Raw genomic sequence first — 22,333 nt, forward strand, 5'->3', positions numbered from 1 at the left:
TGGAATCCTGAAGGCCAAAAGGAGAAGAGGTAGACCAAAGAACATATTACACCGAGAAATGGAGACAGATATGAGAAGAATGAACATCGATTAGATAGAACTCGAAGAGAAAGCTCAGGATAGAATGGGTTCGAGAATATTGGTCGGCCGCCTATGCTCCTTTGGAGGGTAGTAACAGGCGTAAGTAAGTAAGTAATATTAACAATAGTTATTATAACAATAATAAAGACCTAAAGGGTAACAAAAACTTAGATCTATTTATCGAATATCTTGAGCAGATAATAAACAATAGAATATATTCATAAAGGATAAAGATTTGGATGGAAATATAGGCTTATGTAATAAATGATTTTGTTGATACATTTCATTGAAATCTATTCTAGTTACCTAGATTGAAAAATTTAAAAAAAGGGGGAGGGGAATCAATATACGATTAAAAAAAGTATAATTAGATTTTAGTTACTAGGTGAACTAACTATAGAATGGTCGAATGATCATGATGTACCTATATATATATTACTTACTTACGCCTGTTACCTCCCAATGGAGCATAGGCCGCCGACTATCATTCTCCAACCCACTTTGTCCTGGGCATATATATATATATCATCTGTTTTTCCCGTATTTATTATGTCAATCTAATATGTTTACAGAACTATGGTATATCAATAGTTGAAATACAAATGTTCATCTAGGGAAACTATAATTGATGGACAACTTTCGAATAGCGCTAAAAATGATCTTGAAAACATCCATCTACTTATTCGGGGTTAAATGAAGGTTATAAATTATCATAAGGGATTAAAATTATGATTTACAGTTGAATGTTAAGTTTAAAAATTATATTTACTGTTTTCATCACAAACTAACATCAGCTATAATGTTATTCGCAACCTCAATCGGTTGATGAAGTTGTGAATCTTCATCGACTGAGATGGTCAGACCACTTGTTATGTATGCCTGAACAACGATTACCATAACACGCAATGCTGACTAGTATAGGGGATGGTTGCAAGAGAGTTAGGGGCGGTCAAACCAAACTATGGCATCAGTGCTTGAAGTCACTAACCTCTAGTCTGAGCTATGTTGCCACTCTTTTATTTTTTTGTAAAAACTAAGAAAATTTAGAGTTAGGGATTAGAGTAAGAGAATATTATCTGACTAGATAAGAATCGTTGATTGAATCGCATAAAATTCTCCAGCATATAATCTATATAATTAGTAGGTATTCCTTCCAATTTAACCAAAGCACCATAATACACCCACTGCTTAGATGCATAATAGGTACCTTTTTTTTATTAATTTTAAGCATTTTAGGCACCAACTATTGCCAAATTCCACCTACTTAAGAATAATATAAACCATCTTTCAATACGCCTTTCTATTTGTCACAAAAGAACAATGAAGTGCCATCTTAATTTTAATTGGTTCACTCAAGGTCGTCGTTATGGTGTAGTTTAATGCACGACAGTTAAATTACCAATAACCAATTAAAGTATTAGGTAGGTATATCTCCACACAGAACATACATAATGAATCATCAAGGTCACAAATGATACCATTTAAGAAAATTATTAAAAATATCTAACCGAAAACTAGAATGGCACACTTAATGGTCACACAAATGTAGACTGCTCTGATAGTATGATAATAGCTGGCTATAGAACTAAACCTAATTTTAAGCAAAGATGGATAATGGCTAACAGTGGAATCCAGTTTGACGTGCGTTTCGTCCTATTTGGGACTCGTCAACTGGATGTACCTGCATCTAAGAGTTGATGTTTACTCTGGGACTCCGACCCAGTACCACTCGCTTCAAACTCCATCACGTTATCCACTCAGTTACTGAGTCCTGATAGCCACTTGCTTGTGTAATGGGGTGAATTTAAACCTTATTTGTATTTTTAAAAAAGTTGGGTTTATCACGTACAACCTTGATGACGATGAAAGTTATGAGATTGATCTTTGTTTGTTTTCAATATTCAATAAAAGTGTAATATATTCAGCAATTTTGAGCGATTCCCCATCTTAACATGGTAAATAATTAAAATCAGAAGGGGGTATTGTGGAGATAACAGTAATTTACTAGTTGAATTCATGAGTTAATTAACTCTAGACCATCATGAAAAACCTGGAAGTACTGGATGGTTGTTTCGTCCTAGTATGGGACTCCTCAGCAGTGAGTAACTGATAATAATCATCATGTGCTCACTAGTGATTGGCTTCAAGAGGTATTTCCTGAAGTTCTAATAAGAAGCTGTAACCAGTGGAGTTCAACCGGGTCTGCTGTCAGATAGTTACTCACCGAAGACAATGATGGACGGTGGTACAATTTCGTGGTTTAGTTGAAGTTAAACATTAACACCATTGGATGCAGACTCAGTGGTCTAAAGGTTAGGCATTCGCATGCGAAATCAATGGGCCTTGAGTTCGAATCCCGTGGACGTGATCATGGGCGCGCATCTCCGAGGAGTCCCCTATCAGGACGAAACAGCGGTCCACTGCTTCTAGGTTTTCCATCGTGGTCTAGCCTCAATTGACTCATGAATTCAACTATACAATAATTAAAAGGAAATGAATTAAAACTTATGACTTTAAATGAAATCCTCTATGTAAATTATTTTTTTGATAAAACTCACTTTCAATTGTAGGAATGGAAAATATTTTGAATCTATTCTTGGTGTTTCCAAAACTAGTTTAGCTAAATAATAAAAATAAAGTAATTTTAATGTTAGAACTGAAATAATTGAGGGAACAAATAGCGTATGAATCAATCGTTGGTCACTGGCTACCATGGGACTGCATCACCTCACGATGCTCCACTGCCTTGTGGATCAGACCTTTAGGTTAAAGGCTTCGGGTGTGGCCCCTTAAGAAAACCACCTGCTTCAGTTTGGGCACCTAAGCAGTATCATATCCCTCACACACATATCGAATGAGATTTGTGTGGCGCATATGTATCTGGTGCTTCCTTGTACCAATATTTATGTGTTGAAATAAATAAACTGAAATAATTGTCTACAACAAGAATAGAATTGCACTGAGAGTTTAGATTTCTTGCACTCCTCCTTACATAGTAAAGAATATTTCACGACAAAGTGGATGCTAACAAGGTGGATGCCTATTCAAATTACAAAAAAGTTCAGTTTGCATCAGTCAACCAACATTGAAATGTAACCTAAAACGAATGTTTATCAAGGTGATGGAGAAGATTTATATCTCAGGTGTATGATTTTGATTGATTTTTATTCCCTGACCTGGATGGTTCCGTTGTGAAGCGTTTCATGTCTTTAAATTCACTTGGTGTTGTTTACTTGTATCTTCTCATCGTTATTTAACACTGCAATTGATCAGTCTCTTGGTATATGTGCATCCTGTGCGGACCGCCTCGATATTGCCTGAATTTACAAGATTTATAAGCAAAAATGGATAGCGACTAGCAGTGGAATACAGGACACGCGTTTCGTCCTATTTGGGACCCGTGAGCTGGATGTACATGCATCACAGATTCGGCATTCACTCTGGGACTCGAACCCAGTACCGTCCGCTTCAAGATTTCAATGAAAAAAAGTTGACTTAACAAGATGATTAACTTGAACACAATGAAAAAAATGAAGACAGAGTAATCTGTCATAATCAAAGTTATCAAAGCAACTTTGCATTATATTCGTGAAATAATTGAAAATTTTAATTGTACATAAACTAGCAACTGATGTTGTCCAAAACAACAACGAAAGTTCAGTACAATTAAACGATTCAGATCACATTATTTATTATTATTTAAGCACAAAAATATTGGTACAAAGAGCCACCAGATATATATGCGCCACACAAATCTCATTTGATTTGTGTGAGTGCTGTGATATTGCCAAGGTGCCCAAACTGAAGCAGGTGGTTTTCTTAGGGGGCCACACCGCAATCCTTTGACCTAGAGGTCGGACCCTCAAGGCAGTGGAAGCAATGAGTAGGACCTCCGTGGCAGAGGCTTTATACGCGTGGTCATTTGAGAGTATTTCGAGAGGGGGAGCGGACTCTCTCCACTCTTGACCGTACGAGGGCATTTGGAAGTGAATTATCGCCAACTTTACAGCATAAAGTTATAGACCGATAGATACTCGGTTCAAACATCACAAGGCGGGATCGTGGATGCGCACTGCTGAGGAGTCCCATACTAAAACGAAAGTCATCCAGTAATTCCAGGTTTCCTATGATCGTCTAGCTTCAATTGACTTATGATTTCAACTATTTAATTACTAAAACTCTCCACAAAACTTCTCTCTAATTATAGATGTATCTAACAATAGTTGATCAGTTAATTATTAAAATAAATAACTTACTTTGATAATTTGAACTATTCAATAACCAACATACTAAAGATTCCAATGGAAAATCCATAATAAACCAAATTAAACTTTTTAAAATATTTTTAATCAGTAGTAAAATTAATTGAACCTAAAAAATTTGGGGGGAGGGAGAGGGGAAACAAAGAAGATTGAAATTTGCATTTAGCAACTAATTTACTTTATAAATCTTTCAAAGAACAGTATGTCTTTATGAAAATGAAATGATGTTAGCTGTAGAGGTCAGTCAGTCAGTCAGCTACAACGTAGGACCAGGCACATATATGCATCGTCCAAGTTGCCATACCTCACTCATTAGCACAATAAGATGAACACCGAATTCATAGAAGTAGTTAATTTAGTGGTGGTAGTATATAAAAGAAAGATTGTAAATAAGGATATAGTGCCAAAAGAAAAAAACATATGAGGTTAGTAACTTCAAGCACTGATGCCACGTTTTGGTTTGGTCGCCCCTAACTCTCTTCCAACCATCCCCATGTAGTATCAGTGTATATGTTAAGCCCATATACTTTATTCTAGTTGCTGGCCAAGCCAATTCACCTGTACATTGAGTCATCTTTTGATCTTGTTAATCATTTGCTTATTAACCTTGACTATATTTTTATATGAGCGTATATGTGTGCACACTTCGTATCTTATTCATCATATGTCTGTCACTCATTTTTGTCCGACTATAAATGTTGATTAACGTTTGCTTAAATCGAGTTGGCTTCCCAGCCATCTCCAATACGCATTATCTTCCGCTTCGCTCTCGAGTTGGCTTCCCAGCCATCTCCCACTGCATGTCATTTCCGCCTCGTTCGCTTCCTTCGCTTATTCGCCTGTTCACTCGCTCGTTCATATTCGCTCAGGTGTTGTTAACTTTCTGACCTGAGTTATTCGACAATAAACTGTAGTTGCTGCTATCCTTTGTCTTCTGATTTTACGCGCCGTTAAGATTAGAATTATATCGATTATCGAAACGAACGATTAACGAATCGCGGCACTACACCAAATACTAGTCAGCATTGCGCGTCATGGTAATCGGTGTTCAGGCATACGTAACACATGGCCCAACCATCTCAGTTGATGAAGATTCATCACCTCATCAACTGATTTACCATCGTTCCCTAATACCCTGCGTCTAACCTCACTATTACTTACCCGGTTATCCCAGCAGATGCGAGCAATATTTCTAAGGCATCTGTGGTCAAATACTAGTAACTTGCTAGTATCTTCTACTCTTAATGGCCATGTTTCACAGCCGTAAAGTAGAACAGAGAGAACTGTTGAGCAATACACTCGTCCCTTAATTGATAGACGGATATCTCGCCTTCGCCATAGGTGACGTAAGTTGGCAAAAGCCAAACGAGCTTTTTGAATCCGTGCTGAGATTTCGTCAGACACCAACCCATTAGGGCTGATCAGACTTCCAAGATAAGTGAAGTTGTCGACGCGTTCCTCTACTTCACTCCCTATCCTTAGTTTAGGTGTTGACGCAGAGCTGTAGAGGGGAAAGATATCTATACCTAATAAGAGTTTTAGTTTAGAATAGCATGGTGAAAGAAATATATTTTAAATTATACATAGGAATCTTAATGGAACTATATTGTATACAAATGACTGATCATTGAGCGATGAATAATATCATGTTTATCTTGTCCTGCAAGTTGTCGATCAAGTTGCAATGTTCTCTCCATTCTCAGTGGTTCGATATAACATGTACTATAACGAGATATTAGGTAGTTGGAGATAGTTAGCAAGAAACTCTAGACCTATGTTTCATGCTACATGGTACTAGTCAGTAAAGCATATCTACAATCATTTTATATTTATTTACATTATTTAAACACATAAACATTGGTATAAGGAGGCACCAAATACAAATGCACCACATAGATCGTCCGATTTGTGTATGGGCAGTAATACTGCCCGGATGCCCGAACCGAAGCAGGTGGTTTTTGTTAGGGGGCCACATCCCGAGCCTTCGACCTAAAGGTCTGATGCATAATGTGGTGGAGCAAAGTCAGGAGATGTAGCCCCATGGTAGCTAGTGACCGACGATAGGTTTGTACGCCATTTTTTCCCTCAGGATCACAGAGCCCATATACATCATTGGTTTGGAATCAGGGTTTTCCAACTCGCTTAGGTGGATACTCCATATCCACCACACCAATTAAAGCGCCGGACGTTCGCTTTTCTCCTTCACAATTTCGTAAACAATCGTGAGGAGACTGATGCTCTTTACGGGATTTGAAAGCGCAACATAAGGTAAGTAGTCTAAGAAGTTAGGTACGAACTACTCAGGCCACGACTGACTCCCTACGAAGTATCTTGTCAACTACCTAATAAACCACACTATCTATTTATTTGTGCACGTACAATAGTGACTAACTTTAAATTAGGTTCTAAACGTTTTAGTAGGAAGTTTCAACTTATGTCAGTTAAAACATGTCTACAACTGAGACAGATATTCCATCAATGATGGCGTCCATGTAATATCATCAGTCAGTCACAATGTAGAACTTCGTACGTACGTACATCAGTTCAAGTTGCCATATCACATTAGCACAGAGATGCAGTTGTCGATTCAAATCCCATAGTGGTAGAAGTAGTAAGAGTATAAGCAGTAATTGGAAAGATTAGGGTTCGAAGATGTTATTGAAGGAGTATAATACAGTGAAATAAATTTGGAAAGAGAAAAAAGACATGAAGAATTCAGAAGATTAGAATTTGGCAGAACACAAAGAGTGGATGCACCTTCGCCATTGCAAACGATTTTGGGCCATGTCATTCAAGGTCTCTAACCATAGGTTGTTAACATCTCACGGGTCCCGACCAGGTAGTCTACACCTACCAACATAACTCAGTCCACTTGTCAGTGACTTCATGGATTTTTGCCACGTTTTGGTCTGGCCGCCCGTAGCCTTCTTCCAACCTACTCCTACACCATGTAAAGTCGCAAAATGCTTGAAGCAAATAAAAAAGCAATTCACTAGATTGTTAACTCAGTGTGTGTGTGTGTGTGTTAATAACAATATATTTGGAATGCAAACCGATATTTCTGTGATATATCAATGGGGCGTCTGTATTATGTCAATGTTGATGATAATACTACACATTTGTAAAGTTGTATACTAAACACTATACTTCAAAATAAGTGATTAAGGGTGCACTGACAAATCTTATGTCAAGTGACATTGTACCTACTAGTCCCAGCAAAGTTAAGCACGACAATAAATATGCCATATCAAGTTTTAACAATAAGTTATATGAAAGAGTGTACTAGTATTTGATCTTACATATTTTCGAATGATGCCTCGGATATTTAGGGACCATAATGTCAGCGATTTTGAGGATGGATGGAAAGTACTAGGTAAGTATGACAAATCGATTGAAGTGATGGTGAATCATTTTCAACTTAAATGGTTAAGACATGTATTACATGTCCCCATATAATGACTAACTCCGCCTGTAGCTCTTCTAGAGTTACTGCCAGTCCCAAGCCCGGGTAAAGGAGGAGGGTTGGGCATGGGGTTAGCGACCCCATCCCGTAGAAAAGCTAACTCGCTAAAAAACGCTAACCAGAAAAAAATTCATCTAATGACTATCAGGAACCGCTAGCATGGTGTAGAGGTATGTTGACAGAAAACAAGGGATCTCTAAACTAGGACATGGGAATCAGTCCATGAAGACACTGAGTATTGAACTAGGACGCAAAGGCCATCCAGTGCTTTCAGGTTTTCAATGGTGATATAACATTCATCCATTAATGATCTCAATGAAAAAATTAACAATATCTACAACCCCACATTGATATATAGAGAGTAGCTTGAATGTACCTGGAAAGTGAGATGAAGTGAAATATTCGAATCTTTCCACATTTGACTAAAACCTTGTCCTGTCGACCTTGATTGATTACTATTGATGTTTAACCTGTCACGATTTATCTTTTTATTTTGATTACATCTCCATTTGATCTTATTCTTGACCCTATATTTATTCTTAGTTTTCCAGTCGAATGTGCATACACAAATGTCTATATGTATTGATGATCATGGTCAAATTCAGGACAAAGGATTGAATTAAATGGAGATACAATCAAAATAAAGAGACAAATGATAACAGGTTAAACATTAACAGTAACCAATCATAATCCAGGTCGATAGAATAAACTGTTATTCAGATGTGAAAAAAATTCGAATACTTCACTTCTGACCGAAGTTTATCCTGATGATGTTGATCAAAAGCATGATGAATGCTCTACGACTAAACCATGCAGCTCAAAGAACAAAACTTTATTTATTTATTTAAACATATAAATATTGGTACAAGGAAGCACCAGATATATATGCGCCACACAAATCTCATTCGATTTGTGTGAGGGATGTGATACTGCTCAGGTGCCCAAACTGAAGCAGGTGGTTTTCTTAGGGGGCCACATCCCGAGTCTTTGACCAAAAGGTCTACTCCACACAGCAGTGGAGCATTGTGAGGCGATGTGGTCCCATGGTAGCCGGTGATCAACGATTGATTCATACGCCATTTGTTCCTTCAGGATACTGGAGCCCATGTGCACCATAGCTTTGGAATCAGGGTTATCCAATTCTCCTAGGTGGACTTTCTGTGTCCATTAACCCGGTTAAAGTGTCGGACATTCGCTTTTCGTTCTCTCAATTGCGCAAACAACACTCCCACCACGAGAAGGCAGTGAGTAGGACTTCCCTGGCACAGGCTATATACGCGTGGCCATGTGATAGCATTTCGAGAGGGAGAGCGGACTCTCTCCCCTCTCAGCTGTACTAGGGCATTTTGGGGGTCAGAGAACGAAACTACATCAAAATAATCTAAATGAACTACAAATCTTCTCCATCATCTCAATACAAATATATAAATTTCACTTACAGATGTAAATGTAATATAAAATGCTATCGTTGTAGTAAACAAGCATAATCCAATAGCAAGACCCAATAATGTAGAAACTAATAAACGATCCAAATATAATCCACATGTTTGTTTAGTTAATTGATCACATAGAATAATATCAGAATCTTTTTTATGGGAGATAAACTTGTATAGTATATTTTTTTGTCCCATAATTGATCTTTCCGATTGGTGTCTTTGATATTGATTTGTATCATTGACGAATTCCGGTGTAGTAGATGTCGATAACAATGTCGGTGATGATGATGATGAGGATAATGAAATTTTCTTTTGTAATGAATTAACTGATAAGAAAAATTCATTAGAATCAACATACATATCTGGTATTTTATCAACACGATTACGTAATGGATTCCATTTAGAACTATTACGACATAGACGCCATGAAGCAGCAATTGTTTTTAATTGTAAACGAAGTAAACTATAAGAAAAGTTAATAAAGAGATTCATATGAGAAGAAAACAACATGAATACATATACATATACAGAATAAGTAAGCGGATAAATTAAACGATATTAAATTCCTGGTAACGGCAAGTGATTATATCTAGTAGTTAACCATATTGATATAGCGGGAACGAGATGTTAACCTTTGATACAGTCACCGAAGAGCATATACAAATAGTAACTTTTTTGTTAAGATGCCGGTTCAGTGGTCTATCGGTTAAGTGCTCTGGCGCGAGACTGGGTTCGAATCTCGCGAAGCGAGGTCGTGGATGCGTACTGTCGCTGAGGAGTCTCACAATAGGGCGAAACGGCCGTCCAGTGCTTCCAGGATTTCCCTAGTGGTCTAGTTTCAATTCACTCACGCTTTCAACTATGAAAATACTAAATCTCCACAAAAACCCCTTCTGATAAAATATGAAGTGAATATGTTTGGGATCAATCTATATCCATATAATCTAGAAACCATTGAATCATTCATTTCTAAGAATCTAGTGAAGGCAGTCACAGAGAAGCTTACATATAATATTACACGCTTCAGATTAAAGGCTATTTGACTATATGCAGTGATATAACCTTGTAGTTGAGTAAATCACAGCATTTTCGACCACTAAATACTTCTACTACAACAGCTTCTAATATGCCTACAGAAAGATATCCGCAAAAATAAATTGGCAATGATGTAAGATGGTTCCAGATGTTTAGAGAAATCCTTCTGAACCTAGTTTTCGTGTTAGTCGGCCCTCGTCGGTATGGCGTACTAGCAAATGATGCTCTCAGATGGATAAGAACGTGGGTCACCCAGTTTCATTATACAGGGTATCATTAAGTTGTTCAAGACGAAACTGAACACTTGCTGGACTGGTATATTTACAAGTGACTGGTCACTGGATAGTAACCAACAGAATTCGATTAGGAGCACTAAGGGTTAGATAAACAATGACATGTTTAAGTCTCCAGTTTTTTGTAAGAGTCGTTAATACTTTCAAAACCAGATTAAGTAAAGTCAGGTTCAAACTTGTTATGTAATAACGGTTAAAATATGAGTGTATAAACTATTTAGTCGCCGCTCCATTTAAGGTAAATCATTTACAAAGAAAAGGGTTTATGTACTCAACCTTGGGGAAACACTTTTTAAGTAGAAGTGTTGTTTAAACTGAAGTATGTGGAGTGGGATTTCACTGTTGACATTCAAGAAAGCTTTAAGTTAAGTATGACATCGACAAAATGTCGTATAGCAGGAAAATAAACTTGGTAGGATTATAGTAGAGAAGTAGAACATTAAACTATTTCATAAGTTAGTTTTCAGTATAGATTGATTTCAGTTGAAAGTCACGAACAAGTGTTCTATTTTAAGACATGTCAACTATGTGAAATCATGATCGTACGACATAGAATGAACATTATGGTAAACATGAGATGACTTCTAAATCATTGAATTGTAATTCAATTCAATAATACTATCAGTGATATGGTAAATCAGTTGATGAGGTCATGAATATTCATCGACTGAGATCGTTGGGCCAGGTGTTACGTATGCCTGAACACCGATTACCACGGCGCGCTATGCCGACTAGTATAGGGGATGGTTGGAAGAGAGTTAGGGACGGCCAAACCAAAACGTGGCATCAGTGCTTGAAGTCACTAACTTCTAGTTTGAGCCATGTTGGTAGGTGCAGGCTACTTGGTTGGGGTCAGCGTGACTATATGTGCCTGGACCTACGTTGTAGCTGACTGACTGACGAGTTGAACTCTATTAGCCATAGCTATTACTATAGATAATTTTAAAGTAAATTTATTATTATCAGAAATTCATTGTTCAGATCACAGTTCACAGTTATATAACATACCCTTGTGGGCCAGGGTGATTTTGCATTGGTTTTCAGGAGAACCAGATACCATCCAAACATTCACGTGACAACCCAAACAGTACAGCTCAATCCTGTTTAACAGGAGAGCCAGACAATGTCCACTGGCTTAACTCGAGCAGTACAGCCCAATCCCGCCCCACCATTCATATACACATTTACATCACATGTATAATTATTCCGATCAGTGATCGCATAAATCAATTATGCACAGCATGAACAGGTCAAAGTTGAAATATTCCGCTTACACGACAGTTAAACTCATTAATGTTAGCAATGGCGATATGCCTTACAATGCTCCAATGACAATAGCCCTTGAAAACACTGAAAAGCAACCATCAGTATGAATGAAATCGGTTAACCAGCAAACCAATTCTGTACACGAACAGTCAGCAAAACTTGCCAAAGTAATGACGAACCATCCATAATGTCAATGGCGAACCTCCAATCTCACATAAGACCTTAACGTCTAACTAATGTTGTTATCTAATTAGTGATTGGCTTTAAGAGGCATTTCTTGGAGTTCTAGTAAGAAGCAATGACCAGTGGAGTTCAACCAAGTCTGTTGTGAGATAGTAACTCATTGAAGACAATGATGGATGTGTTGCTCAATTTCATGATCTTGTTTTTCTACATGATTTATAATGATATAAATAGTAACAAGGAATGGTACATGTAAATAAACATGATTGTTTTTGTTTGTATTAGATAGATTTTGTTTATCATATAAACAAAATCAATGTTATACATCTATTAGATTACATTCTCATTGATTGTAAGAACAAACGAATACCTTATTTAAAAACTTATGTTCAATTTAGAGTTTAGTTGCAACCCTGACTTGATGATCAAGTGTGATTACTTACTTACTTACTTACTTACTTATGCCTGTTACTCCTCGTGGAAGAGCATAGGCCGCACACCAGTTTTATCTATCCAACCCTGTCCTGAGCCTTCCTTTCCAGTTCTTTCCAGTTTCTATTCATCCTTTTCATATCTGCTTCTATTTCCCGGCGTAATGTATTCTTTGACCCTCCTCTTTTTTGCTTCCATTCCGGATTCCAAGTTAGGGATTGCCTTATAATGCACATTGGTGATCTCCTTAATGTATGTCCGATCTACTTCCAACGTCTTTTCCTAATTTCCTCTTCAGCTGGAAGCTGGTTTGTCCTCTACCATAAAACGCTGTTGCTGATAGTATCCGGCCAATGGATGTTGAGTATTTTGCGTAGACAACTATTTATAAATACTTGTACCTTCCTGATGATGGTCGTAGTAGTTCTCCTCGTTTCAGCTCCATACAGTAGGACTGTCTTGACGTTCTCATTGAAGATTCTGACTTTGAAATTAGTTGACAGTTGTTTGGAGTTCCATATGTTCTTCAATTGTAGAAATGCTGTCTTTGCTTTGCCAGATCAAGTGTGATAAGTTAACTAAATTATACTGGCTATAATACTTGTTCCTTTGATTTCTACTATATCAATTAGATCAGTTGAAGAAAGATTAGAATTAAAGAGAAAAGGAAGGTGAATAGGTGAAATCTTACCGTTGATTGCATAGGGGTGTGACAACGATAAGTAGTTTGCCTAATACAACTATCATCTGCAGTGATACTGCTTTCTTATAAATGAAGTAACTAGAAATGATCAACCTTACTTTGTGCCAACGATTTCCATATCCGGAGGTAATACATTAACAACTTATCACAGAAAGGGAATGTGGGACCGGCCTTAAACGGTTATTCTATGGGCTCTACGGTCATGGTTCTAGGTCTCTAAGATCACCACCAACCCATTTTTCTTCCAGGTCTTCCAAGAAAAACTGTAATTTAACGGTGTGGACAACCGCGAAGCAACATACCAGAATTAAATCCTATTACTAACGAGAGTCAGAAGCGATACTGTCGAGAACATATTACTATTAAGTCACTCCTGTATCATCCTGACCGTTGCTGCTACCTTAAAATGGTGGTCGGGCTTGCCTATTATGATGAACCATTGGAGCTATACTGGCTGGAACAATCGTTCCTCAAGGTCATACCATGCCAGACAGGTCAGTTGAAGAGTGGTGCGACTAAAAGCAGCAAACCCAAGGTCCGAAGACGAAGTCGTACTGCTGACTGTACAGAGGTGTGACGGCAGTAAGATGTTTCCTTCAGACAACCAGCATAACAGCGATGCTGCCTTCCCACAAGGAGGGGTGTGGTTGGGGAAGGTCGACCCTAAAAATGAACACCTCGCCTTATAACACGGCTATCCGTCTCTGGCGGTAAGGTCCCAACAAGTACGGAGCTAATACAAAAATTACTCACAAAAAGGTCGTGTGTGACCGACCTCAGGCAGTTGTCCCTTGGGCACTGCGTCCACGCTCTCGGGTCATTAAGACCACTTCTAACCCGATTTCTTTTTCAGGTACCTCTATAAGAACCCTTTCACGGTGTGGGCAACTGGGAAGTGATAACCATCCGCATACCCCATAACAGCACTCAAGATCACTGTTATCATAATCAATCTCCTTCTTCAATTCCTATTGTTCCTCCCATCTCGACTTTCAACACTAAACTTTTTCTTTCGGCTTCCTCCTCAAGTGTCACCATGGCCAACGATTCTAGTGCGCAAAACACTATCCCAGGTTTACAAAAACCTCGCTCCAAACTACACATTGGAGCCTTCAACGTACGTACCCTGAGTCAAATCGGTCAACATGCCTCCTTGGCTAAGACCCTAGAATTTCATACCATTGATGCATGCTGTGTCTTCGAAACACGCATACAGGATCCTAGTGTGGTCATTCACTTGACCTCACCTCGCCAAAATGGACAGCCGACGAAATATACCCTCCGTGTATCTGGCGACCCTATGGCTAGTTTTCGTGGAGTTGCAGGTGTAGGCATAGTACTTAAGTACGCGGGAAGAACAAGCAAGTAGTTGAACGCGTCGACAACTTCACTTATCTTGGAAGTTTGATCAGCCCTAATGGGTTGGTGTCTGACGAAATCTCGGCACGGATTCAAAAAGCTCGTTTGGCTTTTGCCAACTTACCTCACCTATGGCAAAAGTGAGATAACCGTCTATCAATTAAGGGACGAGTGTACTGCGCAGCAGTTCGCTTTGTTCTATGTCAATAGGCAGTGGCTTTCGCCAAAGAGTAATAACAAGACTTAATTACATAATTATCACTTATACAATTTGTTTGTTCAAATCAAAGTCGAATGACTAGGTCCATTCATAGTAGGTATCATTACCAAGGTTTGACTTGATAATTTCAAATAAATTGAGAATCAGTTGAAGTTAGATATTACCACCATTGGATGCCGGCCAGCTCAGTGGTCTATCGGTTATGTGCTCGCGAGCGAGACTGGTAGGTCCTGGGTTCGAATCTTGGGAGGTGAGGTCGTAGATGAGCACTGCTGAGGAGTCCCATAATAGGACGAAACGGCCGTCTAGTGCTTCCAGGTTTTCCATGGTGGTCTAGCTTCAATTGACTCATGATTTCAACTATGAAAAATTGAGAATTGTGTAGATTAATATTAATAGAATAATATACTTGTAATATCCCAATGAGTAGAAAATGAGATTTTCTGACATTTCGTGAGTCGATGTAAGCTACCTCTTCAGAGAATAAATCAGTTTTGATATTACAAGTACATTATTTTATTTACATTCAATTATAGCTTACACGTGACAACGATCATGGTACACACGACTGACAATATAGTGAAGTATTCAATCATCGATCCAATGTTTTAGGCTGGAAGTAATGGCGAATCCAGAGGTGCGAAAAACGCAATATATATACTGTAACCATATGACGTTATGAATGGCCTGGTATATTCGGAAGTAGTGAGACTAGGCTATCTCTCTCCCTGTATGTGTGTCTTTGTAAACATTTCCATACGATAAATCCAGGTTCAAGGAATTCTCGGCCCACTTGTCAACAATCGATTTGTCCCAAGAGTTGCGACTTTAATTAGATCTAAGATGATAGTTAGTTTACTTCAAAGATAATATGCACGTAGATTTGTTGTTTCACCTACTTTGAATACTTCAACTATACACGGTCTTTAAATTTCCAAAGGAACATGATGCCTAACGATTACCAATTTATGTTGAGTAATTAATAATTTAAATTCACAGCCTACATTACTGATTACCTTTACCAGGATAACCAGGAAGTAGCTTGATAGCTGTTTTATTTTAGTATAAGGGACCCCTCAGACACTGTTAACCACGACCCCTTGAGGATCGAATCCAGGGCCATTGGGTACACGGAAAGCGCTTAACCTTCAGATCACTGACTTGGTACGCAATAATTCAAATGCCTGATTTCAATCAACTTGCTATAGTGAGCAACTATTTTTAATCCTATCTATGAGTAACTGTCATAATAGGTCCATTTATGGGGTTTTTTGAAGAGCACTTCAAAAACTAGAATAAATCCGCTATTCACTACTTCTCGAATTTTATCAATTCATCGTAAAGAATAACTGTTTTTTCGAAAATCAACTTAAAAATAAAAGGAAAAGTGGTAGCTAGTAGTGGAATCCAGAACGTGTGTTTCGTCCTATCTGGAACTTACCAGCTGGATTTACCTGCATCTCATAGTGTTAATGTTCAACTCCGGGATTCGAACCCAGTACTGTTCGTTTCAAATGCTACCACGTTATCCACTTAACTACTGAGTTCAAATAGCCAATAACTTGTGTATTAAGATGAACTCTACTACATTTTTATATTTTCTTTTTATTTATTTCATTTAAACACATAAATATTGGTACAAGGAAGCACCAGATATATATGCGCCACACAAATCTCATTCGATTTGTGTGAGGGCTGTGATACTGCTCAGGTGCTCAAATCGGAGGTGGCTTTCTTAGAGGGCCACACCCGTAGCCTTTGACCTAAAGGTCTGATCCACAAGGCAGTGGAGCAAAGTCAGGAGATATATTCCCATGGTAGCCAGTGAGCAACGATTGATTCATACGCCATTTGTTTCCTCAGGATACTGGAGCCCATGTGCATCATTGGTTTGGAATGAGGGTTTTCCAACTCCTCTAGGTGGACTTCCCGTTTCCACCGACCCAGTTAAAGCGCTGGACATTCGCTTTTTGTCCTCTCAATTTGGTAAACAACAGTAATGCCACGAGAAGGCAGTGAGTAGGACTTCCTTGTTAGAGGCTATATACACGTAGCCATATGAGAGCATTTCGATAGGAAGGGTGGCTCCTCCCCACTCTCTGCCGTATCAGAGCATTTACGGGCAGAATGTAATCAACAATACAAAATGAAATTTAATCAATTACAACTTTTTTTTGAATGTTTCATCTATAGATTTCCCCTACACCCACCCACCCACCATTGTTTCGGAATCAAGGTTTTCCAACTCCCCTAGATAAACTTTCCATATCCACTAACCTGGTTAAAGCACCGGACGACAATTGATCAGTTGAGATAAGATGGTGGTTGGAGGTGGTCAACAGGAAACCCTGGACCTGGGTTTCGTGCTATTTGGTACTCGTCAGCAAGGTGTACTTGTAATCTTGAGGGAACTGGTGCTCCCTGACGGATTCGATCTCGTGTCACTCAGCTTCACAGTCAGTGAAGTTACCACTGAGCTATTCGGGCCGCGACCGACCTTCTGTTGAGTCACCTAGACTAGTGACCACATTGTAACTTGATCGATAGCATTCGATCTGTACTAAGAAGGACTTAACACGCATGACATTAATCACCACCCAGTGATCAATTAATTGTGACAATGGATTAGTCCCTATTATTGGTAATATATGTGCATTTTGTACAGATTACTTTGATATTATTATTATTATTATTATTATTATTATTATATAACCAATATAAACAAAACAAGTTGAACTTACTGTGTAGCATAGATATAAAAACTTGTTAAATGTAATGTAATCAATTCGATAGTATCTAATAATAAACATAATAATAAACTAAACATTAAACGTAACATTAAACGTATGATTAATGAAAAACACATTAGAAACAACTTGAATATAAATATAATATAATAGTAATAGTAATGGTAATGGTAATGATAGTAATGGGGGTAATACTGTTTATATTGATATATGGATATTGTTGCCATGATATAAATAGTACTCATTAATAAACATATGATTGTGATCATATTGATTATATAATAATAATTATTATTATGATTATGATTATTGATTGAATGAATAGTTGCTATGGGGTTTAATTGATTTATTTTATTAAATATATTAATAATTGTATAATAAATGTTACATATGAACGCCATGCTAATAAATGATATAAAAAAAATTGTCCCATTAAATAAGATAAGTGTATATTGATTTTTAAACCAGCTGGTTTACCTTGTTCAAGCCATAGCAATAAACGGGTTAATTCACAAGTGAAATACTGGAAAAAAAAGCAAAAAAAAGTAAAGTAAAAAGATGACAATGAAAACAATAATTGATCTGTATAATTGTATATATATATATATATATATATATATATATATATATATATATACACCTAAATGCCCTGCTACAGCCGAGAGTGGGGAGAGTCCGCTCTCCCTCTCCGAATGCTCTCACATGGCCACGTGTATATAGCCTCTACCAGGGAAGTCCTATTCACTGTCTTCTCGTGGCATTACTGTTGTTTACCAAATTGAGAGGACAAAAAGTCAATGTCCGGCCCCTTAACCGGATCGGTGGACACCGAAAGTCCACCTAGGGGAGTTGGAAAACCCTCATTCCAAACCAATGATGCACATGGGCTCCAGTATCCTGAGAAAAAACAAATGGCGCATGAACCAATTGTTGGTCACCGACTACCATAAGACTGCATCTCTTCACGATGCTCCACTGCCTTCTGGATCAGATCTTCATGTCAAAGGCTCCGGGTGTGTCCCACTAAGAAAATCACCTGTTTCGGTTTGGGCACCTGGGCAGTATCACGGCCCTCACACAAATCAAGTGAGATTTGTGTGGCGCATATGTATCTGGTGCTTCCTTTTACCGATATTTATGTTTAAATATATATATATATATATATATATATATATATATATAGTGATGTGGGGCCTTTAATTATGAACTGCTGACTATTGGATTAGTAAAGATTAATGAATCAATGTGTTATCATATAATAGTTATATAGTATACCCGCTTAACAGACGAGCCAGACACTGCCCAAACTTAACCCGAGAAGTACAGCTCAATCTCCCTCTCCACAGGAGAACCAGACAGTATATAGGCTTCAACCTTACAATCTGAATAGTACAGCTCAATCTTGTGGCGTAATCACACAGGTACCAAGCACCCTAGTGGACCATTCGTACCATTCATATACACATTTACATCACATGTATAATTATTCCGATCAGTGATCGCGTATATCAATTATGCACAGCATGAACAGGTCAAAGTTGACCTATCCCGCTTACACGACAGTTAAACTCATTAATGTTAGCAATGGCGATATGCCTTACAATGCTCCAATGACAATAGCCCTTGAGAACACTGAAAAGCAACCACCAGTATGAATGAAATCGGTTAACCGGCAAACCAACTTTTCACATGAACAGTCAGCAAAACTTGCCAAAGTAATGCCGAGCCATCCACAATGTCAATGGCGAACCTCTACTTTCACATAAAACCTTCAACTCTACATGGCAATATAGCTTAAACTACATACAACACATATGTGTGGAAATAAGCTGAACAGCCAAGCCTGAAGTGTTAGAGCATGAAGAACGCCTAAAACTCGTTGTCTGGTGTCTGAATACCAATACAAAACCATAAAGATCATTTTTATCGCACTTGCGAAATTTTCACTTTTAGGACTTTCCAGACCCTGAGTTAGGGGTAGTATCCCTGAATCAGTGTGTAGACTTTCAAAAGTTGAATTCACAAGTTAATCTAAGCTAGACTACGATTAAAAACCTGGAGGCACTGGATGACTGTTTTCTCCTAGTACGCGACTCTTTAGCAGTGAGCACCCATGGTCCCATAAGCGAAACTCGAACCCAGAACCTTCGGTCTCGTACGCGAGACTTAATTAGTGGTTTGGAGGAAATTTGAGTTTTCAAACTGACTTATATGACCTTATTCTTGTGTTAAACCAATGAGACATCAAAACAACATTAGCAGCCTTATGTCGAATTCTAAATACTTATTCGTTCTTGTCGCCTAGCCCTGCCCGTTGTGTTTAGAAAGTAATCTCAGCCTCTACTGTATGAACCATATATTTCAAACCTATACAGTTTATATACAAGCAAGTCATACCATAAAATAAAAAATAGCAATTATACGAGATCAAGCCAAAAGGTGTCTGTGATCGTGACTGTTACTTATAGATTGAGAATAAGTCAAGAATAGCGAACCGTATAATAATAGTCAATAGATCAATTGAGAGCTTATAATATATATAATAACAGTCTATAAATAGTTCCCGTGAGTTACCTATAGTTTAATCTTCCTCGTATATAACACAAACCGTTAGGGTTGTATGTTTAAATCATTTTCATATGAGGATATGAATAGTAAAACTAATAGCCAAACCGAAGGATTTGAATAATATTTGATTGAATTTTCACTGATCACTAGGCTGAGAATCAGTCACAATGGAACAAATGTTCTCTAAAATCTAGGATTCCACTATTCCTTTATACATACTTTACCATCAGCTCTTCTCGAACTAGATCATTACTGTTTAATCTTTCTTATTATAAGATAGTGGTTGGAAATGGTCAACAGGATACCCTGGACCCGGGTTTCGTGCTACTTGGCACTCATCAGAAAGATGTACCTGTAATCCCTGACGGATTCGATCTCGCGTCACTCAGATTCACAGTCAGAGACGTCACTAATGAGCTATTCGGGCCGCGACCGACCTCCTGTAGGACTGAGATGTAATCACGAATGGTTGGTCACTGGGTGGTGATCAATGTCATGCGTGTTAAGTTGGGACTCTAACTTTGTTATTATAATTGGTACAACAATTATTTCAGCTCCCTTACTACTAATCGTCTTAATCTTATTGTATCGTTCTTAGACGAAATAACAAGTTAGGTTATTGTGAATTTGTGCCAGACCCTACGTTCATGATGATGACTGACAAGTAGAAATAAAGTATTATTGTTGTATTATGCAGTAACAATCGAGTCATAATCATGTACCTAACACATATCTAACCAATCATCTGATTTATAAACATAATAAGTTTAGAAGAACTCAGTAGGTCAGTTAGTTAATTAAATTGACTTACTCTCCAGGTACTTAGATATGAACTATACTCTAAATGTCAAAGAACTAATGATATTATTACTCGATTGCATGAACCAAAGTAGGTGTAGTGGGGTTCAAACTTGGGAATTTTTGGCTGGAAGTCGAAAAGCTTAACCATTAAGCCACAACTTCAGTTCGTCAATCCCATTCAGTTATAAATCATCAGGTCACAAGTTCGAATTCCATTCTCCGTACTCGGATTTGCTCAGTCAAGTACAAACTACTAGATAACTTGTGTAATGAATCTGTGAGCTAGACGAATAGTGTGTAACTCCAACATTTAATGACAATGAGACTTCTTCATATCATTTTCTTTCCTGAACACACATAGACTCGAGACTGTTTAGAAGATTTATTAATAGAGACTGAAAAGACAATGACAAACTGTTGGTACTCATTATCAATACTTCTTGATGTTAGCTTCGGGTTTTGATTAATAGGGTTGCTCAGTAAAGATGTTTGAATACCAGAGAATTTTCGCAATTGTGAGCTACAAAATGAGAAGTAATAACTTAAACTGATCCTTCACCAGCGACTTTAAAATCCGAATTATTCACATATGAGATTCAAAATAATAGATCCCCTCAGGAAATTGTCAGTTTCGGCCGTTACATCCTTTCGAACATCAGTACTGGGTATTTATTAATTAAGAATTGTTACCAAACTACAGACTTAGTGATTGGACAGTGTTATCAAAAGAGCCTGGTAGCACAGTAACGTGTTACATCTTAGTGTGGAACTTTTTGGAAAAAGGTATGTACGACCTCTTATCCTAGGATTGAACACAAGATATTCAGCCTTGCTTATGCATACCGTATCTCTAGACCAGTGATCCGAGAATCAATAGTGAAAAATTCTAACTTCAATGAACCCATCAAACTTGCAAACCATTAGATCACAACTTAGTGATCTGGAGGTTAAGTATTTGTGAGCGAGACCAAGGACTTCGAATTCAATTCCCCAACACAGTGTCATGAATGTGCACTCCTAAGGAGTCTCATACTAGGACAAAATCGGCCATTCAGTGCTTCCAGGTTTTAAATAGTTTCATGCAGTTAGTTCCCTTTATGAATTTAAATAAAGATAGAACAAATATTGATGCAGAATAATATGAATTCATTATATTTCGTGGTTTCTCATCAGCTGCTTACAACCAAATATGCATTAGAGTTTTATCATTGGGGTAATAAATAATGTGGAACAATTGACATAATTGAATGTAAAGGATTGGAATAACAAAAGTCATCGATGATAACTATATATATGGGCAAGGAAAGGTCAGAGGTTATTAGGTATTGAAATAAAGGGAGGCGTAATAGTTGAGTGGAGTTCAGAGACAGATAAAATCAAAAATGTGATTATTTTAGAGGTAGTTGAGAACAATTAGGGTGGGTTACGTAATAATTGAATAATTTATAGAGGTAGTTGAAAACAATTAGGGTGGGTTACGTAAT

The 22,333-nt window shown here is 37.8% G+C and overlaps 1 protein-coding gene across 1 annotated transcript in view; it reads right to left on the reverse strand.

Moving 5' to 3' along the window:
- Positions 1-258: 258 nt before the first annotated feature.
- Positions 259-22,333, reverse strand: part of Smp_152460 — a gene marked incomplete at both ends in the record, with an annotated part of 23,484 nt that continues 1,409 nt past the window's right edge. Inside the window, 5 exons of the mRNA XM_018790467.1 lie at positions 259-387; positions 9,246-9,459; positions 9,601-9,725; positions 17,486-17,808; positions 17,877-18,003. Coding sequence (XP_018646280.1) covers positions 259-387; positions 9,246-9,459; positions 9,601-9,725; positions 17,486-17,808; positions 17,877-18,003 — 918 coding nt within the window. The remainder of the gene's footprint in view (positions 388-9,245; positions 9,460-9,600; positions 9,726-17,485; positions 17,809-17,876; positions 18,004-22,333) is intronic.

The sequence above is a fragment of the Schistosoma mansoni genome (genome assembly GCF_000237925.1).
Source record: "Schistosoma mansoni, WGS project CABG00000000 data, supercontig 0097, strain Puerto Rico, whole genome shotgun sequence".
Taxonomy (NCBI): Eukaryota; Metazoa; Platyhelminthes; class Trematoda; order Strigeidida; family Schistosomatidae; genus Schistosoma; species Schistosoma mansoni.